Here is a 14,569-nt window from a genome sequence, read left to right as displayed (position 1 = left end):
TTTTTTTCCCTCCTAGTTGAGAATACAGTTTTGTACTTTATTTCCCCACTTATCCTCTTAGCATTTTCTCACATCATTTAGAACTATTTGTATATGTTTTTAATTACTGGATATTACCCATCGTANTTTTTCCCTCCTAGTTGAGAATACAGTTTTGTACTTTATTTCCCCACTTAACCTCTTAGCATTTTCTCACATCATTTAGAACTATTTGTATATGTTTTTAATTACTGGATATTACCCATCGTATGACTGTACCATAATTTTTAAGTGTTCTCTCATTGAACATTTAGTTTTCAAATTTTAGCCATGTAAAAATATGATATGTAACACAAATATTTGCTAGCATTTTATTTATTTTTCTTTTGTAATCATGTGTGTTTAAAAAAATTTTTTTAATTGAAGTATAGTTGCCACTTGCTCACATTTTAGGTTCTTTTCTTTTCCTTTTTTTTTTTTTAAAGATTTTATTTATTTATTCATGAGAGACAGTGAGAGAGAGAGAGAAGGCAAAAGCAGAGGGAGAAGCAGGCTCTCTGTGGAGCAGGGAGCCCGATGTGGGACTCAGTCCCAGGACCCCGGGATCATGACCTGAGCCAAAGGCAGATGCTTAACTGACTGAGCCACCCAGACACCCTTTAGATTATTTTCTTACTCTAGTTTCCTAGACAGGGATTGACCGTGTCAAATGATGTAATTCATTTTTAAGTTTAGTAAGTAAAGGAGAATGCCCGTGTCAATGGACCTTTGCTAGTATCAACTATTATGATTATTTTAATATGCTAATTTAATATTTTAAAATGTAACTCAACAACTTTGTTTTAATTTACCTTTGATTTTTTCTTCTAGTACTTCTAAGCCAAAAGATTCTTTTAAAGCTCCCAGTTTTTAATTTGTAATTTAACAACTGCTGTCCTGGTGGCTGGACTCTTCTTTTGGGGGTGGGACTGTTACCATGGGAATTTGGGAAAAGAGGAGTGAGAAGGGAACCAGTGTTACTGAGTGATCACTGTATGGCAGGACCTGTACTAGGTCCTACCGGCTCCTAACAGGTCATATCAAACATTTAGCCCAAAATCTGTCTCCAACAGCACTAGAAACATTGTTTTGACCCTGATCTTTGGTATGCTAGGGACTATGGTTTCATTTTTTTTTAAAGATTTTATTTATTTATTGGACAGAGAGAGACATAGTGAGAGAGGGAACACCAGCAAGGGGAGAGGGAGAAGCAGGCTTCCCGCTGAGCAGGGAGCCTGATGCGGGGCTCAATCCCAGGACCCTGGGATCATGACCTGAGCCAAAGGCAGACGCTTAACGACTGAGCCACCCAGGTGCCCCGGGACTATGGTTTCATTTTTGCATAAAATATTTGAAATGTGCCTTAGAAAATCTTAAGACTTTTCATAGTAGTCCTTTGTGGAACTGTCATCTTTGAATTTATCTAACCCTTCTTAAATTAACTTGTATTTTTAAACCTACCATACCTGTTAATTATAATAATTATTATTATTATATATTCAGACTTTAAATATTTTTCATTTTTGTTGCTGATTTATTAATTTTGTTCTTTTTGTTTTCTCCCCCTTTACAGTTATTTGAAAATTAGTTTTATACCTAGTGAGATTTCCATCGTGGTCTATACTCTTTCCATTCTTCCATCCCCTCACCTAGATGAAGTGGGAATATCTCGAATTGAAGCTGTTTTACCACAATGTGACCTAAATGACCTGAATGGTTTTGCTACATCTGTTTTAAGATGGATTCATTATGATCACACATATCTGGATAATACCACTGGGAAACAACTGAAACTGCTTCAAAAACTAGATCACTATGGCCTTCAGAGACTACAAAAATGCAACAATTTGAATCTGTTACAGGAAGAACTTAAATCTTTAAAAGGAGACTGGTTTGCTGAGTCACTTCTTGAAGAAACGGTTGCTACTTTACAGCGTTTGATGGATGAAATTAATTACAAAAATGTTGCAGAGATTTCATCTTTTATTTCTAGAACCAACTACCTGAGTACTTTGCTGCTTGATAAGATAGCCTCAGTGGTCATTCAGCAGATTGAAAAGGTGAAATTGAGTTTTAAATAGTTGTCAACTTCTAAAAGCATAAATGTTTATCATAAGTACTTTGAGAATTTAATTGAAATTTGAATTTTATTATTTTTTATTATTTTTTACTTTTTTAAAGATTTTGTTCATTTGGGGGGTGCCTGGGTGTCTCAGTCATTAAGCGTCTGCCTTCAGCTCAGCGTGTGATCCCAGAGTCCTGGGATCGAGCCCCACATCAGGCTCCTCTGCTGGGAGCCTGCTTCTTCCTCTCCCACTCCCCCTGCTTGTGTTCCCTCTCTCGCTAGCTGTCTCTCTCTCTCTGTCAAATAAATAAAATCTTTAAAAAAAACTTATTAAAAAAAAAGATTTTGTTTATTTGGAAGAGAGTGAGTGCAAGGTGGGCAGAGGGAGAGGGACCAGCAGATTCCCCGCTGAGCAGGAGCCCAACAGTGGGCTGGATCCCAGGACCCTGAGATCATTACCTGANATCTTTAAAAAAAACTTATTAAAAAAAAGATTTTGTTTATTTGGAAGAGAGTGAGTGCAAGGTGGGCAGAGGGAGAGGGACCAGCAGATTCCCCGCTGAGCAGGAGCCCAACAGTGGGCTGGATCCCAGGACCCTGAGATCATTACCTGAGCTGAGGGCAGACCCTAACTGATTGAGCCACCCAGCACCACTAGAATTTGAATTTTAAAAATTTAATTCTAGCATCTGGTTCAGCAGTTTGTTTCTCCTTTGAAGTTTTTTCCTCCAGCAGTGTAGATCTAGGGAGTATAGCAGTCATCTTTTGGTTCACTACAATATTTTTAAGATTTGTAGTCAAAATTTATTGTCTGGAAAGAAATACTTAAAACAATACTAATTGTTTTAAGAAAATGAAGTATGAGTGATTTTTGTTTTCTTTTTTCTTATTTTCTATAATCCTCTGATATTACTGTTTAAGAATGACTACATTCAAAAGTGTGAGATAAGTGTGAAAAATGAGGAAAACATAAGGTGTACACTGACTTCTATATTCTTAAATTGTCAGTGTGCCTTTTTACAAATTTATTTCTGGAACTTGTAAAATGTTGCTTTTTGGATTATGTGAGAAGCAGCTCACTTATAAAATCTGCATCAGGATAAGGCTTTTACTTAGGAGATGTATTTCTCCCAAAGTAAAATAAAAATCTGTCTTATTTGTTTATCATAGTACCTGGAAGTCATTAAGTTTTAGATGAATGAGTGAATAATGAAATTTTAAAAAGGAATGAATGAAAGAAAAATAAATGAAAGAAAAATGATGATTATAAACTAACTTTCTTAATTATATGATGAGTCTATGAAATGCACTGATATCATGGAAATTAGTAATACTATTTCCTATTCATTTTAATGACTAATGAATTCTGGAACAGGATTTTACATTTAACAAAATTAATTTGCAGGTTATCTGATTAATTTTTTTCTGCATTGATACTTAGAGTTACTAGAAACTAGTGGGGCACTAAGTAGATTATAGCATGTGGAAAAAGTAATAAGTAGTGATGCATTTATCATTTTACTCTAGGCATGTTAGAAAAAGACTTCTACCCAAAATAATAATTAGGTTAAATTTTTGTCTTATTTTACTGAAGTTTAAACTATAACATTTTGTTGTGTTTATACAGATCCACCCTTTTGTGATCCCTGGTATTATTTTTCCATTTAGCGTCTTGAACTATGATCCACCTCAAAGTGATGAATTTTTCAGGATTTGCATTCAATACCTGAATTCTTACTTAAGTAGGTATATTGTTTGGCAATACATTGAGTAAGTAGGTTGGAGGATACCATTGCCACTGTGGTAAAAGATACCTCTCATTTAAGGGGTAACCGTAATAGCCATGAGTTCTAGACCTAAAAAAAGTTTGTACCCATTTTTGAAACAATTTTATTATGAAAAATATAAAGCGTGAAGAAAAAATGGAAAGAATCAAAGAGCGCCTGTGTACTCACTGGGCAGACTTAGTAATTGTTAACATTTTATCTTATTTGCTTTACTGATTGTTTCTCTTGCTCTCTAATTTTTTTTGGAACCATTTCACAGTAAGTTGTGGACATCATGACCCTTCACCCCTAATTGCCTAGGCATATGCCTCCTAAGAATAATGACCTCTTATATCACCACAATAGTATTAACACCCTTAAGAAAATTAATTAATAGTCCATAATATCCAATACACAGTCCATGTTTAAATCTCCCTCATTATTCTCAAAAATACATTTTAGGGTGGTTATTTTGAATCCAGCATCCACTCATTGCATTAGGTTGATACCTCTTTAGTCTCTTATAGTCTAGATACTGGTTTGTTTGTTTTTTTTCCCTTTCCCCTGCCATTGACTGACACCATGATATGATAACCGTGTCTGATCCTACTTTGCGAATAGACAAGTAAAATGGGCTGCTGTGATATGTTTATGTTTAGTCATGAATGGGCATGTGCATGTGTGGCATTCATATATACCTCTTTTTAGTAACATAATTATGTAGAAAAAGGAGACTTGAAACTGAGACTTCGTGTGCTCTCCTAGTTGTTCAGTCTTGTGCCAACAACCAGAAGGAAAGGAAAGCACATCCTTTTTTAAAAAATAAATAAAGAGTTTAAGAGAAGAAAGGTTGAGAAATACAGCTTTGATTTTTTTTTTTAAGACTTACTAAGAGAATGTTTAGAAAATTCTTGGAGACCTTTATAAGTAAAATTTTAAATAATGGCATAATAATTTTCTTTTATTTTGAATAAATATTAGATTTGACAGGTCACTATTACCCTCATTTATGATTTGACCTTAATTTATTAAATAAACTCAGCAAAAAATCCTAAAGGAAAGATTTAACATCTTTTTTGTCCTAAGAATACTGCTGCCAGTAGGGACCCCTTCCTTCTCATCAGAAATGTCTCTTGGACAAGGCAAATCAGCTAAATAACCTCAATCTTGTACTGTGGGATACGTGCCATGCTGTTGGGTGACAGGTAAGGGAGGAGGTGCTATTTGAAACCTGAGCTTCGTATGTGTCTACACTCATCCTGGATATTTGAGATCCCCACACGGCAGCACAGAATAGTAGTCCAGGCTCCGGAGCTGGGCTTGCAGGGTTAAACCTCACTGTCCACTTCTTAACTGTGTGACTGTAGGCAAGTCACTTAACTTCTCTGTGCCTCTGTACACTTATTTACAAAGCAGAGATAATAATTGTTCCTACTGCATACTGAAGTGAGATTTCAATGAGTTAATATATGTAAAGTGCTTAGAATGATCCCTAACACATTCTGAGCATTATTATATTGTTATCATCAATACATAGAGACTCAGACCACTTATTACATACACTACTGATCTTTTGTTTTGAATTTTTCTCTTCACAAAGCAATTTTTAAAACTCCTTATGGAAGTAAAATAATAATATAGGATTATTTACTTATCCTTAGCACATAGTATGAATTTATACAAATNATTATATTGTTATCATCAATACATAGAGACTCAGACCACTTATTACATACACTACTGATCTTTTGTTTTGAAATTTTTCTCTTCACAAAGCAATTTTTAAAAGTCCTTATGGAAGTAAAATAATAATATAGGATTATTTACTTATCCTTAGCACATAGTATGAATTTATACAAATTGAATCACCCAAGGAGTCAGTATCCAAGTGAAGAAACAGAGTAATACCACAGTGTTCTTCTCTCCTGTCCCCTTTTCCTACTCTACTACCACCCAAAGGTAAGCACTTCACCTCTATCCTGACTTGTAACAGTATAGGTTAGCTTTGTCAAGACTATGTTTGTATCATTTTTTTAAAACCTGGCTTGACCTGAATAAAGTGTGTGCTTATGTATATGTGAGGTGGCTGTACATTATAATTTTTTTATCTTAATTTTGTTTTAGGTGAATTGGATCCTCTCATGTTAGTGTTTCTTGGTTATTCTTTGGCCACACTTGGATATTTTCCAGAAGATCTGCTGAAGGCAATTTTTAATATCAAATTCTTAGCCAAAATGGATTCTCAGCTTAAATGTGTGTATCTACATTTTTTTAATTTTAACTTTAATTTTTTGTAAGGATTTTATTTATTCATTTGAGAGAGAGGGAGAAAGCGCAAGCAGAGGGAGGGGCGGAGGGAGAGGGAGAAGCAGGCTCCCCGCTGAGCAGGGAGCCCAATGTGGGGCCCGATCCCAGGACCCTGGGATCATGACCTGAGCTGAAGGCAGATGTTTAACCTACTGAGCCACCCAGGTGTCCCTGTATCTGCATTTTAATATATTAAACTATTACCTATACTTTATATCCAAGTTTCAACTCTACCTGTACTAAAGCATTTAAATGTTAATATATTTTTTTTCTGTTTATGAAAGTATTTCCTGCTTCTTATAGAAAATTTGGAAAACAGAAAAGTATAAAACAGAAAATAAAAGATTAGTCATAATCTTACTACCAAGTGAAACTACTGCTTTTAATAATATTTTGGAGTATATCTTTCTTTTCTTTTTCTCTCCTGCTCTTATGTATATATTTATGTATTTTAAAACAAAATTTGGATTATTAGTATATTCACTTTTATATGTTACCTTTTGTCATTGAACTATATTTTGAGCAGTTTTGTGTGCCATTAAATATTTTTTGATGTCATGATTGCTTTAGTGTATATAATCTGCTATGATAGGAATATAATAACATTTGTTATCGTATAGGTTGTTTCCAATTCTTCATTATAAATAATGATTATTATACATGAATCATTGACCTCATCTTTGTTTCTTTAGGATAGATAACCTAAATATGGAATATTAGGTCAATGAAAATTCTTTGGTAATATTTTTAAAAATGTAGTTGTAATATACATGATTAGTGTAAATGACATAGGAGTTGGTCCTAATCATGCCATTGAATAATTTAAAATATAAAGCATGTGTGTGCAAATGAAATGATTTTGTAATATGAGAATAAAAGTACTAACAAATAATGGAGATAAATGAATGTGAAAAAATGGATTGTCTTTGTTAGGTCCAACCTGTCAAAATCTGTTAATATTTTGTTTTTGATTTCAGTTTTATGTTCATCTCTAAATATGACGGTCCAGTTTCGTCTTATGGAATTAAATAGAGCAGTCTGCTTGGAGTGCCCTGAGTATCAGATTCCATGGTTTCATGACCGCTTCTGTCAACAACAGTATAAAGGTTTGAGTTGTCTTTGGGTCAGACAGCAAAATTTAATTCCAAAGTGAATTATAGCTAGCACCTTGTTACGCCCAGCTACGATACCAGAGTTACCGAGGTGCCTTGACCTGTTTGATAGAACCATTTTATAGGTGAGATTTGTGTTATAAGAATTTCTTAATATTTAGACACTAAACCTCTTTGGTAGAGAGCACAGAACTTGTATCATTCTGAACTTAATACCATTCCATGTGGTCTTATATCGAAGGTCTTGTTGAAAATATTAATCTTTATTTTTCCATTTGTAGAATTGGGTTGATTTTCATTTGAAACTGATTAACTTATTTTAAGTGAACTAATTATTTTTATTTTCATAAAGATATCAGCAGTGTGACTGGAACACAACAGCGGATTTATAAAATGTTAGCAGAGGTGCTAGGAGGAACCAATCGTGTAAAAGCCTCGGTTCTTACGCCTTATTACCACAGAATAGGTAAGTCTATGGTAGGTTATTAGGTACTCTCAGAAGACTAAACTAATTAAAGTAGAATCATCTCATCAAATGGAAATTTCCAAACAGACCGAAATAGAAAGAAGAGCATAATGATTCTTCAAGGTCCATGGGCCAACTTTGATAACCATCAGCATTTTGTTGTTTTAAAAAAAAATTTTTTTTATCAGTCTTTCACCAATTCTAAGTAAAACCCAGATTCAGATTCACTGAACATTTCTAGATCTTCAAAAGTTTTTTTCCTCTCCACTAAGTACCTTAAAGTCAGGGAAATGATTTAGCATCATTGCATTGTTTTATGTCAAAAACGAGGTTGGATTATCCACCTGGATGAAGATTTCTGTAGGTTTGTGCTCAACCCTAAGCTCATGAACCTTCTCAGTGGTCTGGTTGTAGAAAGCATTCTGATTTCGTCGAGGGTGACATAAAGTTAGTGGGCTAGCTGATAAATTGGATGGCAACATAAGATTTAAAAAAAAAAACTAAATTCAAATGGTGGACTTAAAGGAGAAGATGGAATTTTAAGAGAATTAATATAAACTTTCTAAATGTAGGTTTAGAAAACATCTGCATACATATAGGGTGTCATATAGGATTATAAGCCTGATATTAAATAATACTATAAAAGGTTGCCAAAAATCAAATACTATTTTAACCTATGTTATTAATAATAATAAGAAAGTTGGTAGTACCACTGTATTCTGTCTTCAGACATTTCTTAGTATTCTTTTTTTGAGTGTTGCATTTTGTGAGAGACAGTGACAAATGGGGCCTGGAAACAAAGGAGTCTAGAAACCCTGTCTTAGAACTACAGAGGATGGGGACTGCATAGGTTTCAATCCCTCAGCAAGCGCCTCAACCCCTGAACCTAGTTTCTTCATCTGTAAATGGGGATAATAATGGCTGCTTAACAGGGTTAACTGATGTATTGTTTGAAAAACACTTAGCACTGCCCTTGGAATAGTGAGTGCTCAATACATTTTATTTTACAAAAAAAGCTAGAAATGTTTAATTTGAAAACTGGAAAAGTTGTGGTGAGCATAACTTCGAATGTTTGAAGGATTGTTATGTGAAAGAAGAATTAGATATCTATCTCAAGGATAAAAATATGGTAAAAATTAAAGGAATCATATTTTAAGTCAATAAAAGGAGAATTTTATGAAAGATTTATCAGAAAATGAAATAATGGGCTGCCTTGTGAAGACAAAATGGGCAGAAGCTGGATGACCAGACTGTGTTTTCAGAAGACTGAACCAAATTAGTCATTTATACCCTCATCCTGCACTACAAAACACATTTTCTTAGTTGCTTGGTTTTACGTTAGGATTACATTTGTCTTCGAGTGACAAAAATCCACAAATCACAGGAACTTAACTAAGTTTATTTCCTTCTCCCATACGCAAAGGGTATCCAGGGCTGGGATGCCGGCCCCACAAAACTTGAAGATCAAGATCCTTCTACTTTATTTTTTAAAGATTTTATTTATTTACTTGTCAGAGAGAGAGACCCTGCACAAGCAGGGGGAGTGGCAGGCAGAGGGAGAAGCAGGCCCCCCTCTGAGCAAGGATCCAGATGTGGGACTTGATCCTGGGACTACAGGATCATGACCTGAGCCTAAGGCAGATGCTTAACTGGCTAAGCCACCCAGGCGTCCCACGATCCTTCTATTGTATTATAAACTACAACCTCAACATGTAGGTAGCTTCCACTTTATGGTCCAAAATGTCTCCTTCTGCTTTAGCCAACACATCTACAATCTACGCAGAAGGTGGAGGGAAGGAAAAGGAAGCGTATCCCTTTAAGCACAGTTCCTTAAAGTTGCACATACCATTTTTAATTATACCCTATGGCCACACTGGGTTATGCGTGAGTTTAGGAAATGTTTTCTTTCTGGATGGCCATGTAGCCAGCTAAGATGTAGGAATTCTATTATTAAAAATGAAGGGGAGTATTAGGTATTGGGGGACAACTTGCAGTCTGTGTAAGAGGCTTGTTTTAAAAGACTGATCTAGATCTTCCTTGACTTATGATGGGGTTATACCTCAGTAAACCCATTGTAAGTTGAAAATATTGTAAGTCAAAATGCATTTAGGGGCACCTAGGTGGCTCAGTCAGCTAAGTGTCCAACTCTTGATTTTGGCTCAGGTCATGATCTCCGTGTTGCAAGATCGAGCCTCTCCTGGGGCTCCGTGCTGGGTATGGAGCCTGCTTGAGATTCTACCCCTTCCCTCTGCTCCCATCCATCCCCCTCTTACACCTGGTCTTGCACACATGCCCTCTCTAAAAAAAAAAAGAAAGAAAGAAATGCATTTAATACATCTAACATGCTGAACTTCATAGCTTGGCCTAGCCTACCTTAAATGTGCCCAGAACACTTACATTAGCCTACAGTTGGGCAAAATCATCTACCACAAAGCTTGTTTTATAATAAGGTGTTGAATATCTTATGTCATTTATTGAAAACTGTACTGAAAGTGAAAAACAATCATTCTGAGTTGTTTATCCTCGCTACTGCTGCCCAGCATCAAAAGAGATCCAAATTCAAAATCTGAAATGTGGTTTCTATTGTATGTTTATCACTTTTGTACCATTGTAAAGTTGAAAAATCATAGGTTGGGGACCATCTGTATACTGTTAATCTGTACTATTTAAAATATATGTATATTTAAAAATATACTCCTGTAAAAATAATGCCCACAGAAGGAAATGCACTAAAATATGAGTATGAACATGGTCCATAATTCCATCTCATAATCTAAAATTATTGAGCACCAACTTTGTGACAGGCACTGTGGCCAGCTCTTTATTCCTGTTATTTTGTTTTATTCTTTTTGTTTTTGTTAATGTTTCTTTCAAACTATAAATAGTCATATCTATGTAAAACATTTGGAAAATACAAGGAAAAAAAATCACGCATAACAAATCATGCATAACATGTAATTAGTACTGAAACTAGGATTACTTTGTCCCAAGACCATCGTATTACCAATTCATATTTGTACCTCCTGTTGTCAAGAGGCTTATTTTTATGTGAAATTTATATAAATCATTAAAAAAGATTTAATTGGCAATATGTATGTATATGGGTATAGCATAATTAAGATAATATAATAGTATGATTAATAACTATGGATTAGAATCATTGCTTGAAGTTTTAAAAAAAAACACTCACTAAAAAAAAAAAATCACAGGATACCTACTTATAGAAAAACCAGAAAGGACAGATAACAAAAAAGAGAAATTACCATGATACAACCATTGTTTACTTTTGCTGTTTTGTAACTGACTTGTTTAAAACAAAAAATGGCTTATTCTGTAATGTTTGTAGCTGTGTTTACATATTGCAAATATTTTTCTATGCCTGGAAATATACGTCACTTTTAGTGACTGTATACATGTTTCGTTGAATCGAGTAAATCATGGTTTATTTAATCCTAAGTGCTTTGTGTTGGTACATGCATCTGTCAAACAGTGCTGCAATTTCATATAACAACAGCAATAGTACATAATATACCTACATATTGTTTATTATGTGTTAGACATGGTTTTAAGTGTTTTATATAACAAACTTACTATGCCCCTACCAGATACAAAAGTTATTCTATTTCATAGAAAAGGAAATTGAGGCCAAGACATTATTGTTTGCCCAGGGTTATATAGTTGGCAAGTGGTGGAGCCAGTATTTGACCTAGGCATTCTAGCTCCAGAATTCATTCTCTCAATGAGAGAACTATATTTCATGTTTGATAATTAGCTTGAAGCTGCTTCAGTGCCCCAGTTTCCCTTATGCATCAAAAGCAGACAATTAAACCTACTCTTTCCTTTTCATTTGTTGTTTCTTTTTTCAGTTGTCCTTTCTTTTTTCTCTTGATTTAAATACTTCTACAATTGTTTTTATTACAGAAAAATTTCAAACATATACAAAAAATAGAATAGTATGATGAACCCCCATCCAGCATCAACAGTTAATCAAAACTCACTCACCAGAGTCTCACCTGATCTTTTTCAAGCAAATCACACATATCATCTTAAAATGTTTATCTAAAAAGGTACATAACTACAGTACCATTATTATCACCCCACCACTGTTCATAATAATTTCTTAATATCACATAGCTTGTCAATGTTTGAATGTCTCAATTGTCTTTTATGTTTTTACTGTTTATTTGTTAAAATGGGATCCAGACACTACATTTGGTTGATAGGCCTTTTTAAGTCTACCTTTCTCTTTTCCCCTTACAATTTATTTATTGAAAAAAAATTTTTTTTTCACATTCTAGACTTTTCACTTATACCTCTATTGTATCTCTTAATGTGCTCCTGCATCCCTTGTTTTCCTGTAAGTCACTCCTGAGATCTAGAGGCTCGATTAGATGCAGGTTAGATTCAGGTTGGGTATGTTAGTTTGTTTTGCCCAGTCTATTTCATAGGCGGTGTGTACTTCTTACTGCGCCATATCAGAAGACACATAGTGCTGCTTGTCTTGTTTCTGTTAAAGATTCATCAGCTCATCCGTTAGAAAGCTCTCCTATCAGTTTTTCACCTACAGATTTTATCAGTCATTAAAATTACTGTCTAAATCCATCATTCATTAGGGGTGGTAAAGTAATGATATTCAACATCTGTCATTTCTTCTGCATTAGCTGGAATTTGTCTAAAAAGAACTTTCCCATCTCAACTATTTAGTTACTCTTCTGTACAGTTCATACAGGAAAGACAGGATACGTGTGTGAGTCTTTGCCTTTCAGATGAGTAGGTTTAGCTTCCTCCAAATGCTACCAAGAGATTTAAGAGGATTAAAGTAAAACTCTTAATGTTATTTGGCCTATACCAGCACTAAATATGACTCCATGCTAAATATAGTTTAGTAATACTTGCTGGTTGATTTTTATTGATTGATTTTCAAAGTGAGGTGCCATTGGACCAGATCTTATAACACAAGTTGGATAATTAGAGAGGTGATATACATTCTTTCATATGTGTGTATACATGTATATTGGATTATGTATACAAATTTAATATATATCTTAAACTTTTATCTGTAAGAATTTACTTAATTCATACCGTTGATTCCTCTACTTACAGATTTTGAGTGTATCTTGGATAAAAGAAAAAAAGCTCTTCCATATGGAAGCCACAATATAACTTTGGGAAAACCGCCAGAAACGCACTGGGAATCAAATACCCAAATAACTGGATCAAGACTGCCACCAGGAGCTGAAAGGTAACTTATTTCTTAGTTTCAGATTTTGTTAGTTAAACGTGAAGTATGGCATAATTTAATGAACTCAGTTATTAATGATTGATTGTAGGAGAATCTGCTCCTCGTTTATCTCCTGCATTCTGCCTCCGTGTCTTTGCTTTTCTTGGGCTTTCAGCCTTTATGTCTGTCCTTTGCTGTCCAATGCCTCGCAGTCTCTCTAACTAAAGTGCTAACCTTTTCATTGTCCTCAGTGGAAGCAAATAGTGTCTTCTTTGGAGCTCCCCTATCTCTCCACTTATCCAGTAGCACTTAGCCTCTTCCTATACTGTATTATAGTTACTTAATATGTATCACATGTTCTGGTAGACTCTAAGCTATGGCTTTTTATATTTGTATCCCTCACGGTGTCTTCCATGTCGTAGTTGCATAATAAATGTATATTGGACAAGGAAACGAATGAAACCATGGAGATTTTTACTATAATTTGGTATAAATTCTAATGGATAGGCTTACTTGTCATCAATACTAATTTAATGAGAAAATAATACTCATTTATATTCATTTGGCTTTTGTATAAATTAATTTATAAAGATGCAGCTTTGTTCCTGAAAGGCTTGTAATTATTGTTTCTTGTTTTAATTTCAGAAGTAAATATTTTTTTATCTTCTGTAGGATTGCTCTGGAATTTTTGGATTCAAGAGCTTTTTGTAGAAACATCCCTCACTTAAAAGGAAAATCTGCTCTGAAAAAACGACAGTTGGAAATTTTGGGCTATCATGTAATTCAGGTATGAAATACTCATGTAATTCAGCCTCTAAAAAACCAGAGAACTGGGTGTACATGTGTTTCCTTTTTTAAAAATTGGAGTATACAGTGTTATATGCGTTTCAGGTATACAATATAATGGTTCAACAATCTCTACATTACTCAGTGTTCACCATGATTGAGTATAATGATCATCTGTCACCAAACATTTTTTCCATCTTATGGACTATATTCCCTATGATCCACTTTTCATCTCTGTGACTTATTTATTTTGCAAGTGGAACTTTGTACCTCTTAATCCCCTTTATCTATTTCACCCATTCCCGTGACACCCCCACCCCACCCCAGCTGACAACCGCAGGTCTGTTCTCTGTATTTAAGAGTCTATTTTTTTGGTCTCTCTTTTTCTTTGTTCATTTGTTTTGTTTCTTAACCACATTTGAATGAAGTCATATGGTATTTGTCTTTCTCTGTCTGACTTATTTAACTTTGCATTATACCGTCTAGGTCCATCCAGTATGTGTTCCCTTTTAATGTGGAAGTTCTAGAATTACCTTTTTTAATATTAAAAAAAGTTATATTAAAATATCTCTGAAACAACATCTTCCATTTTTTCTTGAATAGTAAATAAAAATCATTTTATTGTCTGTAGAAGATCTATTGGTTTTTTAAAATTATCTTATGAGAGAGGCAGTGTGGAGATAGGTAGAGATATAAGAGAAAAAGGCTAGTGTCTGTATGTTGGAAAGGTACATAGGAAAAAATGTCTGCTGTTGGTATTGTAGGAACAGGAGGATAAAAGGAGCTGTGAGGAAGAAGTAGGTCTCTGGGCTTGATCAGGAAGAAGGA

General features: G+C 34.5%; 1 protein-coding gene across 2 annotated transcripts in view; it reads left to right on the top strand.

Moving 5' to 3' along the window:
• The window catches only part of FASTKD1 (FAST kinase domains 1), a 43,633-nt gene that overhangs the window by 24,906 nt on the left and 4,158 nt on the right, over positions 1-14,569 (top strand). For both annotated transcript variants that reach the window (XM_011221376.3, XM_034654703.1), the window contains exons 8-14: positions 1,592-2,078; positions 3,711-3,825; positions 5,974-6,102; positions 7,134-7,262; positions 7,621-7,734; positions 12,838-12,976; positions 13,628-13,742. In XM_011221376.3, the coding sequence (XP_011219678.1) occupies positions 1,592-2,078; positions 3,711-3,825; positions 5,974-6,102; positions 7,134-7,262; positions 7,621-7,734; positions 12,838-12,976; positions 13,628-13,742 (1,228 nt within the window). The remainder of the gene's footprint in view (positions 1-1,591; positions 2,079-3,710; positions 3,826-5,973; positions 6,103-7,133; positions 7,263-7,620; positions 7,735-12,837; positions 12,977-13,627; positions 13,743-14,569) is intronic.

The sequence above is a fragment of the Ailuropoda melanoleuca genome, chromosome 2, assembly GCF_002007445.2.
Source record: "Ailuropoda melanoleuca isolate Jingjing chromosome 2, ASM200744v2, whole genome shotgun sequence".
NCBI lineage: Eukaryota > Metazoa > Chordata > Mammalia > Carnivora > Ursidae > Ailuropoda > Ailuropoda melanoleuca.
Note: the sequence above shows the minus strand (reverse complement) of the source record. Positions and strands in the feature narration are given on the sequence as shown.